Below are 23347 nucleotides of genomic sequence, written 5' to 3' on the forward strand. Positions count from 1 at the left end.
AAAATTGGGAAAATATTGTTATCCAACCACTGAAAAGAAAGGATAATTATCTAATGTGATAGAGGCGCTAAATATCACTCCAATGGCAATCATAATAAATATATCAATGTATCAAATCAACACATTGTACACCTTAAATTTTTACACAATATTATACGAAAAATCTTTAATTAAAAATTATTAGAAAAGCCTGGCCGGTGTTGCTGAGTGGTTAAACGTTGACCCATGAACCAGGAGGGCACAGTTTGATTCCCGGACAGGGCATATGCCCAGGTTGTGGGCTCAATCCCTAGCAGGGGGCAGCCGGTCAATGATTCTCATCATTGATGTTTCTACTAGTATCTCTCTTTTCCTTCCTCTCTCTGAAATCAATAAAAATAAAATTTATTTTAGGAAAAATACAGGCCTGTTTCCTTGCCATTCCTTTATTTAAAAAATTATTGGAAGAAAAAAGGTAAAGATAAAAAAACAGGAAAAAAATGCTTTTGACTTCTATGGTCTTTCTAATCAACTGCTTAGTTCACAGACTACAGGCCAAGCTGATTTGTGAGGAACACGTAGGCTGTTGCCCTGAAGCAGGAGGTGCAGGGAGTGTCAGAGTGCCCAACCAGGGTCGGGGCACCCCTGCGTAGTGGATTGCTCATATTTCTTCCCTATATTGGGCGGCTCTCACAAAGGCCCCACCCTGGCAGCTAAACCGAACAGAGGCCCCCAGAGATGCTGAACTTACTCCTCTCTTTTTTTAAAAATATATATATTTTATTGATTTTTTATAGAGAGGAAGGGAGAGGGAAAGAGAGTTAGAAACATCGATGAGAGAGAAACATCAATCAGCTGCCTCCTGCACACTCCCTACTGGGGATGTGCCCGCAACCAAGGTACACGCCCTTGCCCGGAATTGAACCTGGGACCCTTCAGTCCGCAGGCCAACGCTCTATCCACTGAGCCAAACCGGTTAGGGCTGAACTTACTCCTCTCTAGATACTCAGTGAACGGGAGCCACTTCCTTGGCTTCTCTCCTGCCTCCCTCTTCTTCCCCTGGGCCGTGGCTTTTCTTTGTGAATATGTCTCTGTGTGTATGTAAAGTATAAAATACTTGCCCACCAAATTCAGTGTTTTAAATGCAGGAAATAAAAACTGAAAAGGTCCTAATCCTACTCCTCAGGGCCCTTGCTGGCCTCTCTAGACCTAGGTATTTACATAGCCATGTGCAGTTTTACATTTACAAGCGTTTACACTGTCCTTTCCGCCTTAACAATATATAACCCTCCCTTTGTTTACTGTGTCTAGTAACCTCTCCTGACTAGGTCCCCCCTTGTTTCCCAATACTTTTTCTCTTTAGCTGAACAAGGTCTTTAAGATGATGGCTTGGACCATTTCTGCGAGTTAATCAGTTTTCCTGGGTCTCTCCCTTATATACAAGAGGGATACATGTTATTAAGCTTGATTTTCTTCTGTTAATCTTTTATTACACTGGGGGTGTCTCAGACAAGAATCTAGAAGGGAAAATTGTCTTCCCCAACAAAATCCAGCATGCCTGAAGCCTCACTGACCAGCACCTTTAGTTTGTACACAGCCAGCCACTTTCCCTCAGGTGCCCCAGGGGGAAGGATCAGGTAGGGTTCTAAGCAGACAGCACTGTCCAGAAAAACCCCATCTCATGATACTCTGGGCCTAATGTGTTATTTACCAGAGTTGCAAACCAAATTGTTTATATCCAGTTTCCTCATCTTCGCAGGCAAAGAGCAGGTCTGTACAAACTGGTGGAGTGTTTTCATACTGCTGTCAAGGAGTAGCAGAATGGAAGGGGTTAATAACAAAAAGTGAATAGAAAGAGAACTTGGAAAAGTACATGGCTGGATGGAAGGACAACGTCCAGCATTCAGTAAGGGCCCCTTCCTGTGATGCTGCACAGGCAGAAGGTGGGAGCCTGAAGCAGCTGAAGCAGGCAGAGTGGCTTGATCTGTCAGGATCCAAGGGCTGCAAGAGTGCAGTGAGGGGCAGAGGCAGCAGGGGAATTAGAGGCTGATGGCTGCTCCTGGCTCTTCAGCTGCTCACCCTCCCAGAACGTCCATCAGGCTGTCTGTGCAGGGAACAGCTGCCCTCTGTTACAGACGAGCCTCATTCCACGCTTACCCTGTGGGGAAAGGCTACTAATCCTGGTAGACCAGCCCACAGCCAGGAGGTTCTAAATCTCGCTTCAGTCCCAGCATGGTGCCAACAAGCGAGACAACACTTAACAAGAGTGAATAGCTTGTAAGTCAAAATGAAGTAAAAACACAAATTTGGACATTAAAATTTATTTGAATTTAAATTAAAAATGGAAATATTCTACTTAAATAATAATTCATCTGGGTCTTCTTGTACAATACAAACTTCTTCCATGGGAGTCTGCTGATTTTGAGGCCAGCAACTCTTCTCACATGTGTAAATTAGAACTGTTCCAAATTCCACAGAAAGACCTGAAAAATATAACAAAGTCAGGATCCCAGCTAAGAGCAACTGTTAGGAGATACACTCAATATGTGAGTTTGCTTAGTGGATAGAGTCCACTCTGGAGCAAGACAGTTTAGGTTCGTATTCCAGCTCTACCACCTTTAGCAAGTGACTTCACCTCTGTGTAATAATGACTGGATTCATCACAATGTTGTGAGGGGATTAAATAAACTAGTCCATGTAAGATACTTACAACAGATCCTGGCACGTGTTATGTGTTTACCATCAAACAAAGAGGTTAGTTAAGCAACTAGACGATGATAGAAGGAAAGGAGAAAGATAGCTCAATATCAGGCTAACTGATACAAGGAGTGATTTTAACTTAAAATCTGAAAAAATAATTATGTAAAGCAAAAACAGTGCTAACTTTCAGTCACACTCTTTCCTACATTAAGTGACCACTAATGACAAAAAGCACATTTAAAAGGAAAATATAATTAAAAAAATAAATGAAAATCTAAACAAGTCTTCATTACATCTGTCTAGACTATCTGACATTTAAAAATACATCACTCCAACAGGAACACACTACCACCAAGAAAGGACTCAGGCAAAAAATAGTAAATAAATCCTAAGAGCTTATAGAAATTTATCAGTGGATGGAGCCATGAAGAGTGGTACCAAGGAAACATGAGCAACACAACTCCTGCTAATAACAGAACAGGAAGACAGGACAACAGGATGAGGTGGACAACTGGTTTGAAGCAACGAAGGGGGAAAAAATGTAGACAGGTTTAATGGTAAGAAAATGATCAAAGCCAGACGACAGAAGGCCAAAATAGAGCTGATTTGGGGGAAATAACCTCGTGTATCTGAAATAATTTCTAACAAGCATGTGTAAAAGCATTTGCAGAGGACAGGAGAAGGCTGGAGCCTCAGAACTATTAACCGCCGGGTTAGGAAAAAAGGCAGTACACAAAATAAAATCCCGTCTGGCCGGTGTGGCTCAGTAGTTGAGCTTTGACCTATGAATCAGGAGGTCATGGTTTGATTCCCGATCAGGGCATATGCCCTGGTTGCGGGCTCGATCCCCAGTGTGGGGCATGCAGAAGGCAGCTGATCAATGATTCTCTCTCATCAATGATGTTTGTCTCTCTCTCCCTTTCCCTTCCTCTCTGAAATCAATAAAAATAAAAATGAAATAAAATACCGAGTACCTGAGTAGTGTACATGAAGGCTGAGCTCAGAGACCTGTCACAGTTGGGAGATTATGGAGGGGGTCAGAAAAAGAAGAAACATCTGAAGGTCAAAACAGCCCATTATACATCTAATGAAAAATATCAGAAAGCACAAGGAACAGAAAAGACAGGTGAAACCTAATTATAGGCAGAAAGGAAAAACTTGAGAGAATCTCAATGAATGCAGAGGAAAAGGAAAAAGATGTTAACATGGATTTCAGAGGGGTAAGGTGACTAAAGGAACTGGTGTTGCTTCAGCAGAAAAGCTACGTGCAACAAAAGATATTCAGAAATTAAAAGAAAGGAAAATATATTGGTCCAAAAACCTATCTTGTCCCATGATAAAAGGATTATAGAACAATAGGACAGCAAGATTTAACTAGTTTAGTGACTTGACTTCATGAATAAAGAAAATTCTACAGGCATCCTAGCATAAATGTTAGTTACAAAGGGGGAAAACAAGTTTTCTAAAAAGCAACATTCAATACCAAAAGATCTATATATATAAAAGGCTAATATGCTAAGTGTCCAACCTTCCAGGTAATGACATCACGTAGCAACACCTGGCTTCCTCTCCCTAGAGACTAGCCTCCTTGCAGTTTCTTCAGGCCAGGAACACAACCTGCTCAAAGTCACTGATCATCAGAGAGATGCAAATCAAAACGACAATGAGGTACCATCTCACACCTGTCAGAATGGCTACCATTAACAAATCAACAGATGACAAGTACTGGCGAGGATGTGGAGAAAAAGGGAACCCTAGTACACTGCTGGTGGGAATGCAGACTGGTGCAGCCACTATGGAAAAGAGTATGGAGTTTCTTCAAAAAAATTAAATATGGAACTGCCATTTGACCCTGTGATCCCACTTCTAGGAAGATATCCTAAGAAATCCAATACACCAATCAGAAAGAATGTATGCACCCCTATGTTCATAGCAGCACAATTTACAATAGCTAAGATCTGGAAACAGCCCAAGTGCCCATGAGCAGATAAGTGGATAAAAAAGCTGTGGTACATTTACACCATGGAATATTATGCAGCAGTAAAAAAGAAGAATCTCTTACCCTTTGAGACAGCATGGAGGGACCTAGAAGTATCATGCTAAGTGAAATAAGTCAGTCAGAGAAAGACAAGTATCACATGATCACACTCATATGTGGAATCTAATTAACAAAATAAACTGATGGAGTGGATCCAGAGACATGCAAGCATGGAACAGAGCGCAGAATCTCAGAGGCAAAGGATGGTAGGTGGGTTGGAGGTAATCAACCAAAGACCATGTATACATATATGCATAACCCATGGACACAGACAATAGGGTGGTGAAGGCCTGGGGCAGGCTGGAGGGAGTAAATGGGGGGAAAAGAGGGCATATGTAATACTTTCAACAATAAAGATTTATTAAACCAAAAAAAGGAAAATACAAATGAAAAGTGTGATAAACATAAAGCATAACAAAAGATGATACATATAAAAATAAACTCAATATTTACAATAAATTGATTAACCCTAAAAAATAAACAAATAAAATAAAATACAGCCTAACAACAAAATAAACTATCATTAAAAAAAAAAATTAGCCCTAGCTGGTTTGGCTCAGTGGATTAAGCGTTGGCCTGTGAACTGAGGGGTCCCAGGTTCAGTTCCAGTCTGGGGCACATGCCTGGGTTGTGGGCTCGATCCCCAGTGGGGGACTTGCCGGAGGCAGCTGATCCATGATTCCCTCTCCTCATGGATGTTTCTATCTCTCTCTCCCTCTTCCTTCCTCTCTGAAATCAATAAAAATATATGTATTTTTTTAAAAAATTAGCCCTGGCTGGTTTGGCTCAGTGGATAGGACATCAGACTGCAAAATGAAGGGTCGCAGGTTTGATTCCAGTCAGGGGCACATGCCTGGGTTACAGGCTCCATCCCCAGTTGGGGGCATGAAGGAGGCAGCTGATTGGTGATTCTCTCTCGTTATTGATGTTTCTATCTCTCTCTCCTCTCCCTCTCCCTTCCTTTATGAAATCAATAAAAATATATTATAAAACAACAACACCTCTGTTCATGTAAATCTTCATAGCATCTGTATTTGTAACAGCCCCATATGGAAACACATAACATCCAAAAAATGTCCATCAATAAACAAAGTGTGCCCTGGCGGGTTTGGTCAGTGGATAGAGCGTCAGCCTGCGGACTGAAGGGTCCCAGGTTCGATTCCGGTCAGGGGCACATGCCTGGGTTGCGGGCTTGGTTCCCAGTGAGGGACGTGGGAGGCAGCCGATCAAAAATTCTCTCTCATCATTGATGTTTCTATCTCTCCCTCTCCCTTCCTCTCTGAAATCAATAAAAAATAAATAAATAAACAAAGTGTGATGTACCCATAAAATAGTAATCAACAACTATAAGATGCGATCTATTGCTCTAGCTGGTATGACTCAGTGGTTGGATTGTCAGCCCACACACCAAAAGGTCCCGCGTTTGATTCCTGGTCAAGGCCATGTGCCTGAGTTGTAGGTTCAATCCCCAGCCAGTTTGGGATGTGTGGGAGAGACAACCGATTGATATGTCTCTCTCACAGCAATTCTTCTCTCTCTCTCTCTCTGTAAAATATCAATGGAAAAAATATTGGGTGATGATTAAAAAAAAAAGAGAGAAAAATATGTGATATATTGATATACAATATATGGATGTATCTCAAAGTAATTATTAGTAAAAATAAACAAACAAAAAGTAAATGATTCCATTTATGAAATTTCTAGAAAATGCAAACTAATCTATAATGAAAAAGTCAATTGGTTTATAGAAGGGTATAGAACAGGGTACAAAGGTGCTTGAGAAAATTTCTGAGAGTAAGGAACACATTCATTACTTTGACAATGGTGTGATGATTTCATGTGTCAATACTTAGCAGACTGCACACTTAAAATATATAGTTTTAAAATAAAATAAAACTTCTGAGAGTAAGGAACACATTCATTACTTTGACAATGGTAGTGATGATTTCATGTGTATACATATGTCAATACTTAGCAGACTGCACACTTAAAATATATAGTTTTGTTATATGCCATTACATCTCAATAAAGCTATTTGCAAAAAATTCTAATATATTAACATGGAAAAAGTTACCCAATATACGAGAAAGAGAGCGAGCCTATAAAACCTAGTTTTTTGTTTGTTTTTAATATATTTTACTGATTTCTTACAGAGAGGAAGGGAGAGGGACAGAGAGCTAGAAACATCGATGAGAGAGAGACATCGATCAGCTGCCTCCTGCACACCTCCCACTGGGGATGTGCCCACAACCAATAAACATGCCCCTGACCGGAATCGAACCTGGGACCCTTCAGTCTGCAGGCTGACGCTCTATCCACTGAGCCACACCGGTTTCGGCTAAAACCTAGTTTTGTCCAAAAAACTGCTTTACATGTGTATACACATAAAGTATGTTTAGAGGAAAGTATAAAAAAATAAACTTGCAATAAAAAGTTTTTTCTAGCCCTGGCCAGTGCGCCTCAGTTAGTTAGCTGGCTGTCATCCTGTGCACTGAAAGGTTGTTGGGTTTAATTCCTGGTCATGTGACTGGGTTGTGGGCTTGAACCCCAGTGAGGGGTGTGTAGGAGACAGCCAATCAATGTTTCCCTTTCACATTCACATCAGATGTTTCTCTCTCTCTAAAAATCAATTAAAAAAGAAAAGTTCCCTCTAGTAACTGACATGAGGAAGGCCTTTACTTCTTTTTGTTTTTTTAATCCTCACCTGAAGACTTTTTTCCCTTTTTTTTTTTTTTAAAGAGAGAGTAGAAGAGAGAGGGAAATAGGTTGCCTCCTGCATGAGCCCTGACCAGGGCCTGGGCCAGGGAGGAGCCTGCAACCAAGGTATGTGCCCTTGACCGGAATCGAACCCGGGACCCTTCAGTCTGCAGGCTGATACTCTATCCACTGAGCCAGACTGGCTAGGGCTTCTTTTTGTTATTTTTTTTTAAGATTTAGTATATTTTTTTATTGATTTCAGAGAGCAAGGAGAGAGAGAGAGAGAGAGAGAAACATCAATGATGAGAGAGAATCATTATTTGACTGCCTCCTGCACGGGACTTTTTTATTCATTTGAGAGAGGGGAGGGGAGGGAAGTATGTATTACATAATACATTTTTATTATATTATAATGAGATGAAAATAAAAAATTTTAAATATATCTTTATTTCAGAGAGGAAGGGAGAGGAGAGAGAGAGAGAGAAACATCAATGACGAGAGAGAATCACTGATTGGCTGCCTCCTGCACACCCCTTACTGGAGTTTGAGCCCACAATCCAGGCATGTGCCCTTGATCGGAATAAAACCCAGGACCCTTCAGTCTGCAGGCCGATGCTGTATCCACTGAGCCAAACCGGATAGGGTGAGATGAAAATAATTTTAAGGACAGAAAATAGTGTGGCCTTAAATCAACTATATTGTTATCAGTGCATTCACATTAGATTGATTGGATTCTAATTTTCCTTACCATAATTTCAATTTCCCAAATTTTCTGTAATATGCTTATATTTTATTAGTAAGTAAAACAAAATAGCCTTTCATTTAAAAATAATTCCAATTTAGTGCCATAAATTCACAAACTCAAATTAATAAAGAGCTTATTACCTAAATCAGCACTCCTTAGCATGCTGACCAGCGCTGGCATAAGCTGGAACTCAAATGTCCTTTGGGCTCCACAGTGGCTGCAGGCTGGGAGCTCAGTGACTTCTGATGTAGGGCAGGTCAAAAACAGTGGTTGTCCACTCCAGGAATACCTAGAGCACGGAAACAAAAAAAACAGTCAGGACCACATACAAGTCACATTCCAAGATCTAAGAGCTCGCTTTGCAAACTTTGTTTCTTTCTTACAGAGTACCAGGCCTAAGCCAGAGAAAAAGAAAATCCACAGGCTCAAAACACCAGCAGCAAACCTGTAAAGCATGGCAAGATATCTGAAGTTTTATCAATACTTGATTCAAAGTTTGGATGTAGGCACAAAAGCCAATGTGGAACTGATTCTAACTAAAAATGCCACAAAGCCCGGATTCAGCTCAACGGCAAATTAAACAGACTCAGACCTTCTCACTACTGGCATGCCCTTCTAAGGAGTAAATATTTACTTTACTATCTACCTTTCTTCAACATACAATTCCTGGTAAACAATTTTTAAAAAAAGTTATTAGATATGCAAAGAAGCAGAAGAATTTAATCCATAAGGCAAGTCAATATAAGGAGACCGATCCATAGACAAGATAACGGTATTACCAGACAAAGATTTTAAAATACCAATAATACACATGTAAAAGAATCTAGTAGAAAAGGTGACCATGCAATAAACAGATTAGGCATTTAACACAGAAATGGAATGATAAGACTGAAACAGAAATGTGTTATCAGAAATAACTTCACTCCATAAAGGAAAACAGTAGACTGGAAACAAACAAAAAACCTCTATGTCTGAGGAAAATATAAATATCCAAAATGAAACAAAAAGTGAAAATTTAAAACAAAAGGAAAAAAAGCTTTAAAAATCATGAGACAATTTCATATAATCTAACATGCAACTCACTAGAGTCCTAGAAGGAAAGATAGAAAAAATATTTGAAAATAATGACCAAAATTTTTCCAAAATTAATGGAAAGTAATCAACCCATAAATTCAAAAAGCTCAGCAAATCCCAGGCAGAATATATTGAAACACACAAATTCTAAAGTACACAAAATATAAATATGTTAAAAACAGAACCAGAAACAATAAGAATTAATTTCTAATGAATACAATAAACCAAGAAGACAATAGAAAATCTTTTCAGTACTGAAAGATAAAAGTAAAAAGTAATATCCTATCTAATAAAGAGGGAATATGCTAATTGACTGCCATACCCCCAAAGATGGTGGCACCCACAGCCACAAGATGGCAGTGCCCAGTCCCCTTAGCCACGCCAGGGCGGCAGGCACGTGGCATGGCCAAGCCCGCCCCCAGGCGGGTCTGGCCACTCTGCGCACCTGCCTCCGGAGCCCCAGTCCCCTCAGCCCCCCAGCTGCCCAGCTGACGCCCAAGGTGCAGGCAAGCCTCAGATGGCAGCTGCCCAGTCGCCCAGGGCCACCCGAGGCTCAGGTAACCAGGGCCACCCGAGGCTTGCACTGCCGGCAGTGGCAGCAGCAGAGGTGTGATGGGGACATCGCCTTCCTCTGATCGCCGGGTCGCCTCCCGCCCCTGAGGGCTCCCAGACTGTGAGAGGGGGTAGGCCGGGCAGAGGGACTCCCCAGCCCCCTCCAGTGCATGAATTTTCATGCACCAGTATATGTAATAAAAATGTCCATTAAAAGAAATATTAAGCCCTAACCGGTTTGGCTCAGTGGATAGAGCGTTGGCCTGCGGACTCAAGGGTCCCAGGTTCGATTCCAGGTCAAGGGCATGTACCTTGGTTGCGGGCACATATCCAGTAGGGGGTGTGCAGGAGGCAGCTGATCGATGTTTCTCTCTCATTGATGTTTCTAACTCTATCCATCTCCCTTCCTCTCTGTAAAAAATCAATAAAATATATTTTTAAAAAAATAAATTTTAATGCATTTTTAGACAGACATAACCTTAAAGACTGTCTCCAACAAGTCTTCACTTCAAAAAAAAATAATTAAAATAAGTTCTTCAGCTGAAACCGGTTTGGCTCAGTGGATAGAGCGTCGGCCTGCGGACTGAAAGGTCCCAGGTTCGATTCCGGTCAAGGGCATGTACATTGGTTGCAGGCACATCCCCGATAGGGGGTGTGCAGGAGGCAGCTGGTCGATGTTTCTCTCTCATCGATGTTTCTAACTCTCTATCCATCTCCCTTCCTCTCTGTAAAAAATCAATAAAATATATTAAAAAAAAAAAAAAAAGAAAACAATGTAAGTGTCCATCAATGGATAAATGGATAAAGAAATTATGGTATAGCCCTGACTGGTTTGGCTCAGTGGATAGAGCATTGGCCTGCGGACTGAAGGGTCCCAGGTTCAATTCTAGTCAAGGGTACATGCCCAGGGTGCCGCCAGCTCAATCCCCAGTAGGAGGCATGCAGGAGGCAGCCCATTGATTCTCTCTCATCATTGATGCTTCTCTCTCTCTCTCTCCCTCTCCTTTCCTCTCTGAAACAAAAAAAAAAGAAAAAAAAGAAATTGTGGTATAAGTGTGTATATGTGTATATATATGTATATATCCTATATAATAAAAGCCCAGCAACAGAATGGCAGAACAACCAGAAAGACTGGTTGACCAATCACTATGATACACACTGACCATCAGGGGGCAGACGCTCAATGCAGGAGCTACCCCCTAGTAGTCAGTGCGCTACCACAGTGAGACAGCCGCTCGGCTGACTGGGATGAACGGCTGCTCTCGCTGCAAACCCCAGGCCAACGGGCAGGAACCCAGGCTGCGATCGTCACTCCGCACCCCAGGCTCCTCCTCCTCGCTCCCTGCCGCCTCCTCCAGATGCCTGCAGGCTGCACAGTGCCACAACCGGGCTCGCAGAGCTGACCCCGGAGGCTGGGAGGTGGGTTCATCGCTGCCACAGGACTGAGGCCTACTCTGCCATCTCTCAGTGCTATTGTCCCCGGGCCCAGCCCTGACAGGATACCCGGCTCCACGGAAGATGTCGGACCAGGGAGCAGCCACTCAGAGGGTGGATCCACAGATGCTTGGCTGACTGGGATGAGCAGAGGCGCTCCCACAGCGGGCTGATCCCTGCAGGCCACGCCCCCCCACCAGTGCATGATTCCCATGCACTGGGCCTCTAGTACATATATAAAAGAATGAATATTCAGTGGATAGAGCGTCGGCCTGCGGACTGAAGGGTCCCGGGTTCGGTTCCGGTCAAGGGCACGTACCTTGGTTGCGGGCACATCCCCAGTAGGGGGTGTGCAGGAGGCAGCTGATCGATGTTTCTCTCTCATCCATGTTTCTAACTCTCTATCCCTCTCCCTTCCTCTCTGCAAAAAATCAATAAAATGTATTAAAAAAAAAAAAAAAAGAATGAATATTCCCATTTATGATAAACATGGGTTGACCCTAAGTGAAATAAGTCAGAGAAAGATAAATACCATGTGATCTCTTTTATATGGAGAATTAATCTAAAAGAAAACGAAAACCAAGCTCATAGGTACAGAGAGCAGACTGGTCATTGCCAGAGGTGGAGGTTGGGAGGGAGGCAAATAGGTGAACTGTTTTTGTTTACTTTTTAGTTTAAATCAATTGATAATTTATATAAAAATAAGAAAGAAGTTGCAAGTAAAAGAGTGAACAAAGACTAAACAAAAGAAGGTTAGTGTGGCTATATTAACATCAGACAAAATACATTCGAAGGAAGGAGTATGAGCAGAAATAAATAGGAACATGTCATAATTATAATACCACCAATTCATCAGATAAATATAACAACACTAAGTGTACATAACTTAAAACAGCACCAAATTCATGAGACACAATGACAGAATAGGAGAAAAAGCTATCCATAATCATAGTTGGAGGTTTTAACATTCCTCTCCCAGTAATTGATAAGAAGACAACAGTAACCTATACATATAAAAGCCTAAGCAACTGGTCAACTGGTCGCTGTGACGCACACTGACCACCAAGGGGCAGATGCTCAATGCAGGAGCTGCCCCCTGATGGTCAGTACACTCATAAAGTGGGAGTGGCTCTTCCCTGGATTCCCGCATGCCACACAGAGAGACCCCACTGGTGCATGAATCTGTGCACCGGGCCTCTAGTAAGTAATAAATAAAAACTGGTATTATAATAACTGGATATTCACATGGAAAAAAATGAACCTTGATCCTCATATGTCATATATTAAAATTTACTGAAAATGGATCACAGACATATATGTAAAAACTGAAAATAAAAATTTCTATAAGAAAACACAGAAAAAAACCTTCTTGGGTTAGGCAGAACTTTCTTAAGCAAAACAAAAACAAAAAACCAGCCTCTCTACCATCTGGGAGCCTGCTGGGAACAGGAACTCTAAAACAACAAATATGTCTGGAAGGCTGCTAGCTGTAAGTGGGATCTCTAGAACCAGAGGGAGCACACAGCTATTCTTCCTTATTTTTTAATTTTTTATTGATTTCAGATAGGGAGGGAGAGGGAGAGAAAGATAGAAACATCCATGATGAAAGAGATTCATTGATCGGCTGCCTCCTGCACGCCCCCTACTAGGGTTGAGCCCACAACCCAGGCATGTGCCCTTGACCGGAATTGAATCCAGGACCCTTCAGTCCGCAGGCCAAGGCTCTATCCACTGAGCCAAACCAGCTAGAGCAGCTCTTCTTAAAACTGAAGATGCTTATGCTTGAGATGAAACTGAAATCTATGTAGGAAAAAGATGTGTATAGGCAAAAACCAACAGTGACTCCTGGTGGGAAACCTAAGAAAATCAGAGCAATCTGGGGAAAGGCAGTATCCTCATGGAACAGTGGCACAGTCCGAGACAAATTCCGAAGCAACGTTCTGCTAAGGCCACTGGACACAGGATCTGTGTAATGCTGTATTTATTAAAAAGTAAAAATTATAAGGGGATAAAAAACCCCAAACTGTTACGTTGGACTTGATCAAAATTTAAAACTTCACCTTAAAAGACCCTATTAATAAAATGACAGGCAAACCACATAAAGGGAGAAAATATTTGAAATGTATATATAACCTCAAAAAGAACTCATATCCTGAAAATATGAGGAATTCCTATAGTTCAACAACAAAAAAATAAATGACCCAATAAAAACATGGGGAAAGCCGAGACCGGTTTGGCTCAGTGGATAGAGCGTCGGCCTGCGGACTCAAGGGTCCCAGGTTCGATTCCGGTCAGGGGCATGTACCTTGGTTGCGGGCACATCCCCAGCAGGGGGTGTGCAGGAGGCAGCTGGTCGATGTTTCTCTCTCATCGATGTTTCTAGCTCTCTGTCCCTCTCTCTTCCTCTCTGTGAAAAATCAATAAAATATATTTAAAAAAAAAAAAAAAACATGGGGAAAGATCTGAACTGACACTTTCCTAAAGATGACAGATACAGATGGAAAACACACTCGAAAAGATGTTCAGCATCATTAGTCGTCAAGGAAATACAAATTAAAACCACAAGGAAATACTACTAATACACATCGTCTAATATGGCTAAAATTAAACACTGACCATATGAAGTACTGGCAAGGATGTGGAGGAACTAGAATTCATTCCTTTATTTTTTTAAGGCTTTTATTTATTTTTTAAGAATATGTTTTTATTGATTGCAGAGAGAGGAAGGGAGAGGGAGAGAGAAACATCAATTGTCAGCGGCTTCCTGTACGCCCCCCACTGAAGATTGCTGGAAACCTGGGAATGTGCCAATCCTGAATCGAACTGTGACCTCCTGGTTCTTGGGTTGATGCTCAACCACTGTACCACACTGGCCAGGCATAAGCTTTTTATTTATTTACTAGAGGCCCAATACACAAAGATTCGTGCAAGAATGGGCCTTCCTTACTTGTATGCATGCATATAAGCATAAACAATGGACGCAAAACTCTGGGGGGGGAGGGCATGTGTGGGTGTGGGGTGGGGGGGGGTAATAGTAAGATATGTACACATATAATACCTCAATAAAAATATTAAAAAAAAAAAAAAAAAAAATAACGAAGTCTTGCCCTAGCTCCCTGGTCGGCAAACTGTGGCTCGCGAGCCACATGCGGCTCTTTGGCCCCTTGAGTGTGGCTCTTCCACAAAATACCACAGCCTGGGTGAGTCTATTTTGAAGAAGTGGCGTTAGAAGTTTAAGTTTAAAAAAATTGGCTCTCAAAAGAAATTTCAATTGTTGTACTGTTGATATTTGGCTCTGTTGACTAATGAGTTTGCCGACCACTGCCCTAGCTGGTTTGGCTCAGTGGATAGAGTGTCGACCTGCGACTGAAAGGTCCCAGGTTCGATTCCAGTCAAGGGCACATGCCTGGATTGTGGGCTCAATCCCCAGTGGGGGGCTTGCAGGAGGCAGCTGATCAATGATTCTCTCTCATCACTGATGTTTCTATCTCTCTATACATCTCCCTTCCTCTCTGAAATCAATAAAAATATATTAAAAAAAAAAAAAAAAAAAAAAAAAAAGAATGGGCCTTCCTTCCCCTGGCTGCTGGTACCGCCTTCGCTCCGGCCGGAGCCACTTGGGATGGTGCGGAATGCCTGCATCCCACCCTGCCCCAAGCACTCGGTGCCTGCGTATACAAATTAATCTGCCATCTTTGTTGGGTTAATTTGCATACTCACTCCTGATTGGCTGGTGGGTGTCGCAAGGGTATGGTCAATTTGCATCTTACTCTTTCATTAGAGTAGACTAGAGGCCCAGTGCATGAAATTCATGCACAGATAGGGTCCCTAGGCTTGGCCAGCTATCAGGGCCGATTGGGGCCTTCTGGCTGCCGGCTGGGGCCTTCCTTTGTTCCACGTCGCCCCCTGGTGGTCAGTGCACATCATAGTGAGCAATCGAACTCCCAAGGGGACACTTTGCATATTAGGTTTCTTTATATATAGAAGATATAGAAGATTTTTACATATATTTTTACTGATTTCAGTAATGCAGCACTAAACTGCAAAACTGAAACAAACTGGATGGGAACACTTAAATACCCAATGATATATCTATAAGCAAAGTCAAAAAACAAACAAATCAAGAAAATTAATCATAATAATAAAGGCTAACCTCTGTAATACAGGGTGTCCCCAAAATATATATATATATACACAATGTAACAGCTGATAGCACAATTAAAAATTTTTTTAAGATTTTTTATTGATTTCAGAGAAGAAGGGAGAGGGAGAGAGAGCTAGAAACATCGACGATGAGAGAGAATCTGATTGGCTGCCTCCTGCACACCCACTACTGGGGATGGAGCCCACAACCCAGGCACGTGCCCTTGGCCAGAATCGAACCTGGGACCCCCCAGTCCGCAGGCCGACGCTCTATCCATGGAGCCAAGCCGGCTAGGGTCCAATTATATTTTTAAAAAATACACAATACCTACCTGCATCCATGCATCCAAATGCATAAAAAAATAAGTGAATGTAATATACTAAAATTTAGCTTCAGTTTGAGGAATACTAGTTTTCTCATTTTACTTTCCTGTGTTTTCCAAACTAACATATCAAGAGAAATAAAAGAAAATTGTACCTTTACCTCAATATCTGCTCCTGACAAGCAGAAATTCTCTTCATGAATTTGTAAAATATCTTATCTCCACTTTTAATTATGGTCTTCTCATATTTTTCATTACCATCACTAGGAAGACTAAAAAGAGAAGCAAAAAATAGTTTTGAGTGTCTATATCTAGAGAATTATAGTATTTAGAAGAGTAAAGGTGATTAAAAATTTTTTTACCAAAGTTAACATATGCAAACAATTTAAATATCATACATTTAATACATTATAATGTATAACAGTAATCCTCTTGCCCACCCTTTTCCCAAGCCCTGCTCCCTAACCATTTTCATCTCTGGAATAATTGTTTGCAATGTGAAGAGTCATTGTGTCCAATGACTCCTTCCATTTCTTTCTCCATTTGGATTATTTTCAAACACTAACACGTCTTTATGCAACCCAAAATTATTCTGAAAAAGATTACGAATGGAAGAGCTCTGGTACAGAACCAGGTCATCTCTCCAAATATCTTGTTGTAATTATAACAGCAAAATAATCATGCTTACGTCTTTAGAGGGCTTTGATTTATACAGCCCTTCAAGACCTACTCTCTCACTTGACTCCCCAAACCATCCTACCTTATAATAGAGAAACATGCAAATTGACCGCACCTCCGCTATGCCCATGATTGGGCCTGCAAGAGGCTGGGGGCGGGACTCTGGGTGGCCTATCCGGCTGTTGAGAAGACCAAGATGGCGGCGCCCAATCCTCTTAGTTCCGGGGGTCCTGGGGGTGACCGCCACCCTGGGGGGGCGTGGCCGGGCCGAGCCAGCCGCTCCCCGGGGTCCCCAGGGCGATCGCCACCGGGGGGGGGGGGGGGGGAGGGGGCGCGCGCGGCCGGGCCCAGCCAGCTGCTCCCGGGGGTCCCCGGGGAGATCGCCACCCTGGGGGGGCGTGGCAGGACTCGCCCAGCCGCTCCCGCGGGTCCCTGGGGAGATGGCCGCCCTGGGGGGGGGGGCGTGGCAGGACTCGCCCAGCCGATCCCGCGGGTCCCTGGGGAGATGGCCACCCTGGGGGGGCGTGGCAGGACTCGCCCAGCCGCTCCTGGGGGTCCCTGGAGAGATGGCCACCCTGGGGGGGCATGGCAGGACTCACCCAGCCGCTCCCGTGGGTCCCTGGGGAGATGGCCACCCTGGGGGGGCATGGCAGGACTCGCCCAGCCCCTCCCAGGGTCCCTGGGAACATTGCAGGCATGTGGTTGCTGAGACCCAGGCCAGGCCTCTGGCCACAGATTCATAGCTTTGCGGAGACCTAGGGCAGGGATCTGCCTCATCTGCAGAGAGGCAGAGGTTCTGCAGTGCCCCTAAGATGTGGGTGGGCCCAGCCAGGGATCAAGGGGCATGGAAGGACTCCTGGCAGAGGGGCAAGGACCCTCACCCCTGAGGCGGGGATTGAGGGGTGGAGCCACTTCAGTGAAGGGGTGCTGCACTGCAGGGTACTGGACTGATGTGATTCAGAGAAGCTCCCAGTGCTAATGGGCCTCGCTCAGGCGGCCTTCACACTTCAGAGGCAGTGACTCCTGCTCCTGCCTTGACCCAAAAGCAAGCTCGCTACACCCTGCCCCATGGCAGAGCATGCCTAGGCAGTGAGTGGGAAGCCTTCCACCTTCTTCGGAGAAGGGGGGGCAGTAAAGAATGGGGGGAGAGGAAAGAATGTGGAGCATCCACAATGAAGAGGTGCTTGAGAAAGAGGCTGGGAAGCCTGACTGGAAGGTTTGTTCTGTTTGCTGGGCCGCTGCCCCTTAGGAAGCACAAAGAGCATGGCTCTGAGGGCTTCCTGTGTGCTGAGTCAAGTTCCACAGCCAACTGGAATTGGCCTCAGTTTCCTGGTCTGTAAAATGGATGAAGCGTGTCCCAGTGCCTTCACTGAGCTTTGATGGCCAATTGAGATACTATATAAAGAAAATGAGGGAAGAAGTGAGAAAGAAAAGGAAGGACAAGAAACACAAAAGAAAGACTGAACCCATTGTCACTTAAATAGGGAATATAGTCAATAGTATTGTAATGATGGTATGATGCCAGGTGGGTACTAGAAATATCGGGAAACACTTTGTAAAGTATATGATTGTCTAACCACTATTCTGTAACTAATATAAAACCTGAAACCAATACAAAATAATGTTGAATGTAAAGAAATGAAAATTGGAGTGAAATTTTTATAAATTTCAAAGTTTAAATAAAAGCTATAAAGGAAGGAAGGGGAGAATAAAAAGTGTTTTTCATTTTGCCACTTCATTAAAAAGACAGTTGTCTTTATATGGTGCTTTTATACTTTTCTAAGTCATTATCTCATTTTAATTTCCAGGCAACTTAAAGACAAGGTAAGTATTCCCTCCACTATTCAAAGAAAGGAAATCTTGGTCTCTGGTCCTAATGATTCAATCGTCAAGCCCTTATTGTAAAGCAGGGTTAGTAAAATTTTCTGTGCAGGGTCATATCTATACTAATAAAAGCCTTGGGGGTGATCAGGCCAGCAGGGGAGGGTATTTGGGGTCAATCAGGCCCGCAGAGGAGCAATTAGGGGGCAATCAGGCCAGCAAGGAAGCAGTTAGGGGGCAATCAGGCAGGTAGGTGAGCGGTTAGGAGCCAGAGGTCCCGGATTGTGAGAGGGATGTCCAACTGCAGGATTAGGCCCGATTCCTGTGGATGTCCTGCAGTTGGACATCCCCCGAAGGGTCCCATATTAGAGAGGGTGCAAGCTGGGCTGAGGGACACCCTCCCCAGTGCACGAATTTCGTGCACCGAGCCTCTAGTCCTATATAATAAGAGAGGAATATGCTAATTATGTTACACCGTAAGGCGTAACGACCACATCACAGATCTGCAGGAGGGTGGGGCAGCGAACTACAAGCAGGTGGTGGAGAGCTACAGGATGGGGCAGGGGAGCAAGCTATGAGGGGAGCGGGGGAGCTACAGGAGGGCGGGGCAGCAGGCAGAGAGCTACAGGAGGGCAGCATTGAGCTACTGGCTACAAGCAGGTGGCAGAGAGCTACAGGAGGGGGCAGGGCAGCAAGCTATGACAGGGGTTAGGGGGAGCTACAGGAGGGCAGGGCAGCGAGCTACTAGCGAGCTACTGGTGCACGGATTTGTGCACAGGGCTACTAGTCTGATGATAAGACAGTATTTATCAAAGTCACTTCCATTTTACATGTCAGAAAAGAGGCTCATCCAACTGAGCCACAATGGCCAGGGCACAAATAGCATTTTTCTAACTTACCTGTCTCAGCTATACATTTAGTAGCAGAAAACAAGAGATAGTGAGCACATCTTCTTCTGTAAATAGTTGGCATCCCTAACTTCTGTTTTCAAGCTAACTCAAGAGATTGCAGCAAAAAGGTCTTACACAGACAAGTTCTGCCTGAAAAAGTTTTCCCACGTATTAGGGTAAAACCAAAGGGTATCTACTGGGGCAGCTTTCGGATCAAGTCACCTCTTAACCTCAGCTGCACACATTCTCACCTTTGGGAAAGCAATTGTTCCATATCAATTCCTTCTCGTTGTTGATATTCCCTGAGAAGGCTATGAGCATGATCTAGACTGACAACGTCTCTGTAATCCTCCTCCTCTACCACACAGATGTAGTGGGGCAGGAACTGTGGCACTACAGGAGGCAAGGCCATTCCTTCCCCAGGAGGCACAGGAAGAGCAGCATTCGGGTAAGTATCCTGAAGGTGGAGGTCTTGGAGCTGGACAGTCCAGTCTATGTCTTTGGCACTGTTAGAATAATTTCCAAAATCCAAGGTAAGCTGTGGTGAAGGCGCCTCCTCATTGTCACTTCCCCAGTCATCCGCACCTTCACACCAATCCTCAGCTGCAAGGCCATTTTCCTGTTTCTGGAAGAACATCCAGTGAATGAGGTCCAAGCACACCTGGGTGATCTCACCTATTCCCTTGGCTTCAGCCACTCATCCCTTCACCTCCTTAAGGGAGGAGTCACACAGCCACTTCCCTTCCAGCACAATCTGATTCACTTCATGGACATCATTTACTTATAAGCATGTTGGAGGTGGCAGAGAGTATCTTTCCTCTTTAGGGGCAGGATGGCAGATGCAGTCCACTGTCTTGTTCAACCACCTGTTCCAAACTCTTTCAGTTGTGCTTCATGTATTGCAGAATCTAGCAGGAAAGAATTACCTTTCCCAGACTCTCTAGCAGCTAGGGGTCCAAATCTGATAAGGGGTCTGCTAATCAGGTCCACTAAAGAGAAAGACAAACTTGAGAGGCCCTGAAGCAAAACTCTACAGAGGGAGACAGAGCATGGCTCTGGAACCAACATTCTGACAGGGCAACTACCAGTTCAGGAGCCCACACCTCAGCTTCCTGACAGCAGCAGAGAGAGGTAGCACAGCAGCTCTCTCACAGACCAGTTCTGAGGTGTCATTCTGGAGGTCATTCCTGGAGTTGCGTTCTCCAGCCTATCCAGTAAGTTAGCAAAAATCTAATTTTATGTCTCATCTTTAAAAAGACAAATTGCTTATCTATTATCTCCAAATGAACCCTGACAAATATAGGCAGACACCACGGTCATCTTATTATCCCCAGTACTGCTAGTACTGTGCCTGGCACATATTAAGAACTCAGCATCTATATAATAAAAGCGTAATACACTAATTAGACCGGACGAAGCCTGGGTCCCAGGTGCCTGCTGGTGGCAGGAGGGAAGCCCAGGTCCCGGGTGCCAGAGGTAAGCTGGTGATGGCAGCCAGGGGAAGGAAGGCCTACTCTTACACGAATTTCGTGCATCATGCCTCTAGTCCTCTACCTAATAATAGACAAATATGCAAATTGACCGTACCTTCGCTATGCCCCCGATTGGCCAGGAGGCAGGGGGGGGCGGGACTCGGGATGGCCGGGGTGGCCGATTGGGCCGGCGGGAGGCTGAGCTCGCGTTGCCAGCAGCGGCTCGAGCTCAGCGTCTGCGCCATGGCTGTGCTGCAGCACAGAATGGGCCTCTGGGGCAGCGAGCTCACGTCCCACTGTGGACCATCAAAAGCGGGGGAGCTGGGTGCCTGTCCGCTCAAGCACCAGGCCTTTCAGAAGCCTCTGCCTCACTGGAGGCTTCTGAAAGGCCTGGTGCACCAGCGGACAGGCACCCAACTCCCCCCCTACACGTGCATGATTCAATCATGCACTGGGCCTCTAGTATATATATAAAGCAACACTTACAGGCAAAGGGAGACTGAAATTTGTTCTGCTGCTACCCATTTGCCTGACTTTTAGATTATTAAATTCAGAGTTCGTCTTATTAAATGAGTTATATACATATACATATATACATATCACAGTAAGAATTTTTCCTGTAAACACATATATGTATTACACACAACCACGTATATGTATACATTCATACTTCTTCCCAAACAAAAAAAATCAGTAAATTATGTGCCTCAAATCCTTCAGTGTATATTAAAAGACACAACTAACCTTAAGGAGATAGCATTTTATGGTTCAGAAAAGAGCAAAAAAAATTCCAAAGAACAGGGCTTAATGTTTGTCTTAAACGATATCCTGTAACATACCCTCAAATCACGGCAACTCCTAACATGCACAACCGCTTTACCTGAGCGTCCGGCACTTCTTTCTCTCGCATCTGCAGGAACTGGGAGCGGAACACCTGCCAGCTTCAGGGTAAAGATAACGGCGGTGAGGGCTCCACTCCGGACCGCCAGCCAGCTAACCACCCATCCCGGGGCGCCCGGCGCGGCGCCCAGCACCTCCCACCTACCTGCGCGCCCCGCCGCCGCCGCCGCACCCGGGGCTGGGGCAAGCGAACACGTGCAGTAGCCGATGAAACGAGGAGCCTTCCAGCGGGCAGTACACCTGCACGACCAAGGCGAGCGGCTGCCTGCAACGTGCACACACTGGCCTCGGCGCTGCTACCGCGGGCAGGGCGTCCTAAGGGCGGGGGGCGGGGGGCGGCGCTCAGACCCGGACAGCGCCCGGGACCTAGCCCACGCCCTCACCCCGCACCAGCACCCGCCGCCGACCCGACTCCGGCGCCCCATCTCACCGGAAGGCCGCCCAGCTTGCTGGCAGTCCAGGCGCCTGGCCCTGTGGGGCAGCCATGCACCGCTGCGTCTGGGAGACCGAGCAGGACTGGCTTCCGGACGGCCGCCATGACGACGGGGCGCCCACGTGGAAAGAGGAACTACGGTAGCCCAGAAGGCGCGCCCCGCTGCGCACGCGCACCTCCTACATCCGCGCGCCCCGCTGCGCACGCGCACCTCCTACATCCGCGAGCCGGCCCCGCCCCTGATGGCCCTTTCTGAGGGTGGCAGCCGAACTGGGGGCTGCCGCTGTGCTGGGCTCAAAACCCGGGAGCCCCAGGCATTTATGTGCCTCCACGTGCACTGCAGTGGGAAGTACGCACACGTATGAAGTAGTCTTTCCATAAAGTTTTACCTGAAATAAGCGAGATAATAGCATTATGGTTAACAAGAAAAAAACAAAAGTCCGTAATTTTCAGAGAGACCCATAAAAACGCTTATAGGTGAAAGGATGTATCTGAGACTTGCCGACACAGGATGAAGGGGTAGATGAAATAAGGTCATGAGTTGGTAATTACTGAAATTTGGTGTCAGGTACATGGGGGTCTTCTATACTGTTTGTTATAGTTTGAAGTTTTCCAAAATACAGTTTTTTGAATGCACAACCTAGGTGAACTTGTGCAAGAAGCCAGGCACAAAAGGCCGCATCCTGGAAAAGGTGAACTTTAAAGATAAATCAGACCACTGATTGCCAGGGTTTGGGTTTGGGAGGTAGGGATTTGTTAAGAGTAGGCAGATAGAAAGATAGGAGCTGGGAGAGGCAGCTGGGGCTTGGAGGAAGGTAAGGGCCAGACCTGACAAGCTGAAAACAAACAATGGAGGTGGCAGGCCTTTATGTGAGCAGGAAAGATACAGACCTCCCCAGGATGAGGTCTAACTGGTGGCATAACAACTAGATGAAGGAGTCTTATAACTTAAAGATAAATTTTGTGTGTGTGTGTGTGTGTAGGGGGAAGGGGAGATAAGGGAAGGGAAGACTTACCAAGGGGCACTCCAGTCCAGGGATATAAATATCCCAAACCCCACCCAGGCAGGACACTCGGTTCTGTTTCAGCCAGCTTAGCTGCCCGCTCAGGTCCTCTCTGAGTGTATTGCTTTCCTACACATAATTCCTTACCTGTTTCTGCTGTCTTTTGTTGAATTTATTTGTACAAGTAAGATGAAAACAGGGGATGCAGAGTACTGTCTCTGGCCAGCGGTTATCTCCGGCCAGAGACCCCTCCTTGTCCACCGCTGACGAATTAATCACAAAGGGGTGCCAGGAATTATGTTGGGTGATGAAATGCTGTATATCTCAACTGTGTGGTTACATGACTGTATACATTTGTCAAAATTCAGAACTGTACATCAGAGGAAGGTGAATTTTACTATATGTAAATTATATCTCAATAAACCTGACTTTTAAAAAAAAATGCATGTTGCAAAAGCACTATC

General features: G+C 44.7%; 1 protein-coding gene across 2 annotated transcripts; it reads right to left on the reverse strand.

Moving 5' to 3' along the window:
• Nucleotides 1-2284: 2284 nt before the first annotated feature.
• On the reverse strand, nucleotides 2285-21994 carry PDCD2L (programmed cell death 2 like). Of its 2 annotated transcripts, none has more exons than XM_054710434.1 (7): nucleotides 21877-21994; nucleotides 21592-21761; nucleotides 21427-21487; nucleotides 19326-19693; nucleotides 15847-15957; nucleotides 8300-8448; nucleotides 2285-2462 (listed from the first exon to the last, which is right to left on the reverse strand). In XM_054710434.1, exons 1-7 carry the CDS (start codon nucleotides 21982-21984, stop codon nucleotides 2332-2334), a joined length of 1098 nt encoding a protein of 365 aa, XP_054566409.1. In that variant the 5' UTR covers nucleotides 21985-21994; the 3' UTR covers nucleotides 2285-2331. The 2 variants fall into 2 exon arrangements, with proteins under 2 accessions (XP_054566409.1, XP_054566408.1); XM_054710433.1 differs by having other exon boundaries at nucleotides 19326-19699.
• Between the last annotated feature and the right edge of the window lie 1353 nt (nucleotides 21995-23347).

Source organism: Eptesicus fuscus, chromosome 21, assembly GCF_027574615.1.
Source record: "Eptesicus fuscus isolate TK198812 chromosome 21, DD_ASM_mEF_20220401, whole genome shotgun sequence".
Classification (NCBI taxonomy): domain Eukaryota; kingdom Metazoa; phylum Chordata; class Mammalia; order Chiroptera; family Vespertilionidae; genus Eptesicus; species Eptesicus fuscus.

What these genes read in the sequence shown, in the direction of transcription:
- PDCD2L (XM_054710433.1), bottom strand. Translation starts at nt 21,984, where the DNA reads ATGGCGGCCGTCCGGAAGCCAGTCCTGCTCGGTCTCCCAGACGCAGCG. An exon ending in GGCGGCGGCGGGGCGCGCAG is followed by an intron (nt 21,488 to 21,591) that starts GTAGGTGGGAGG and finishes TTTACCCTGAAG; the next exon opens with CTGGCAGGTGTTCCGCTCCC. An exon ending in GAACAATTGCTTTCCCAAAG is followed by an intron (nt 15,958 to 19,325) that starts GTGAGAATGTGT and finishes TTCTCTTTTTAG; the next exon opens with TCTTCCTAGTGATGGTAATG.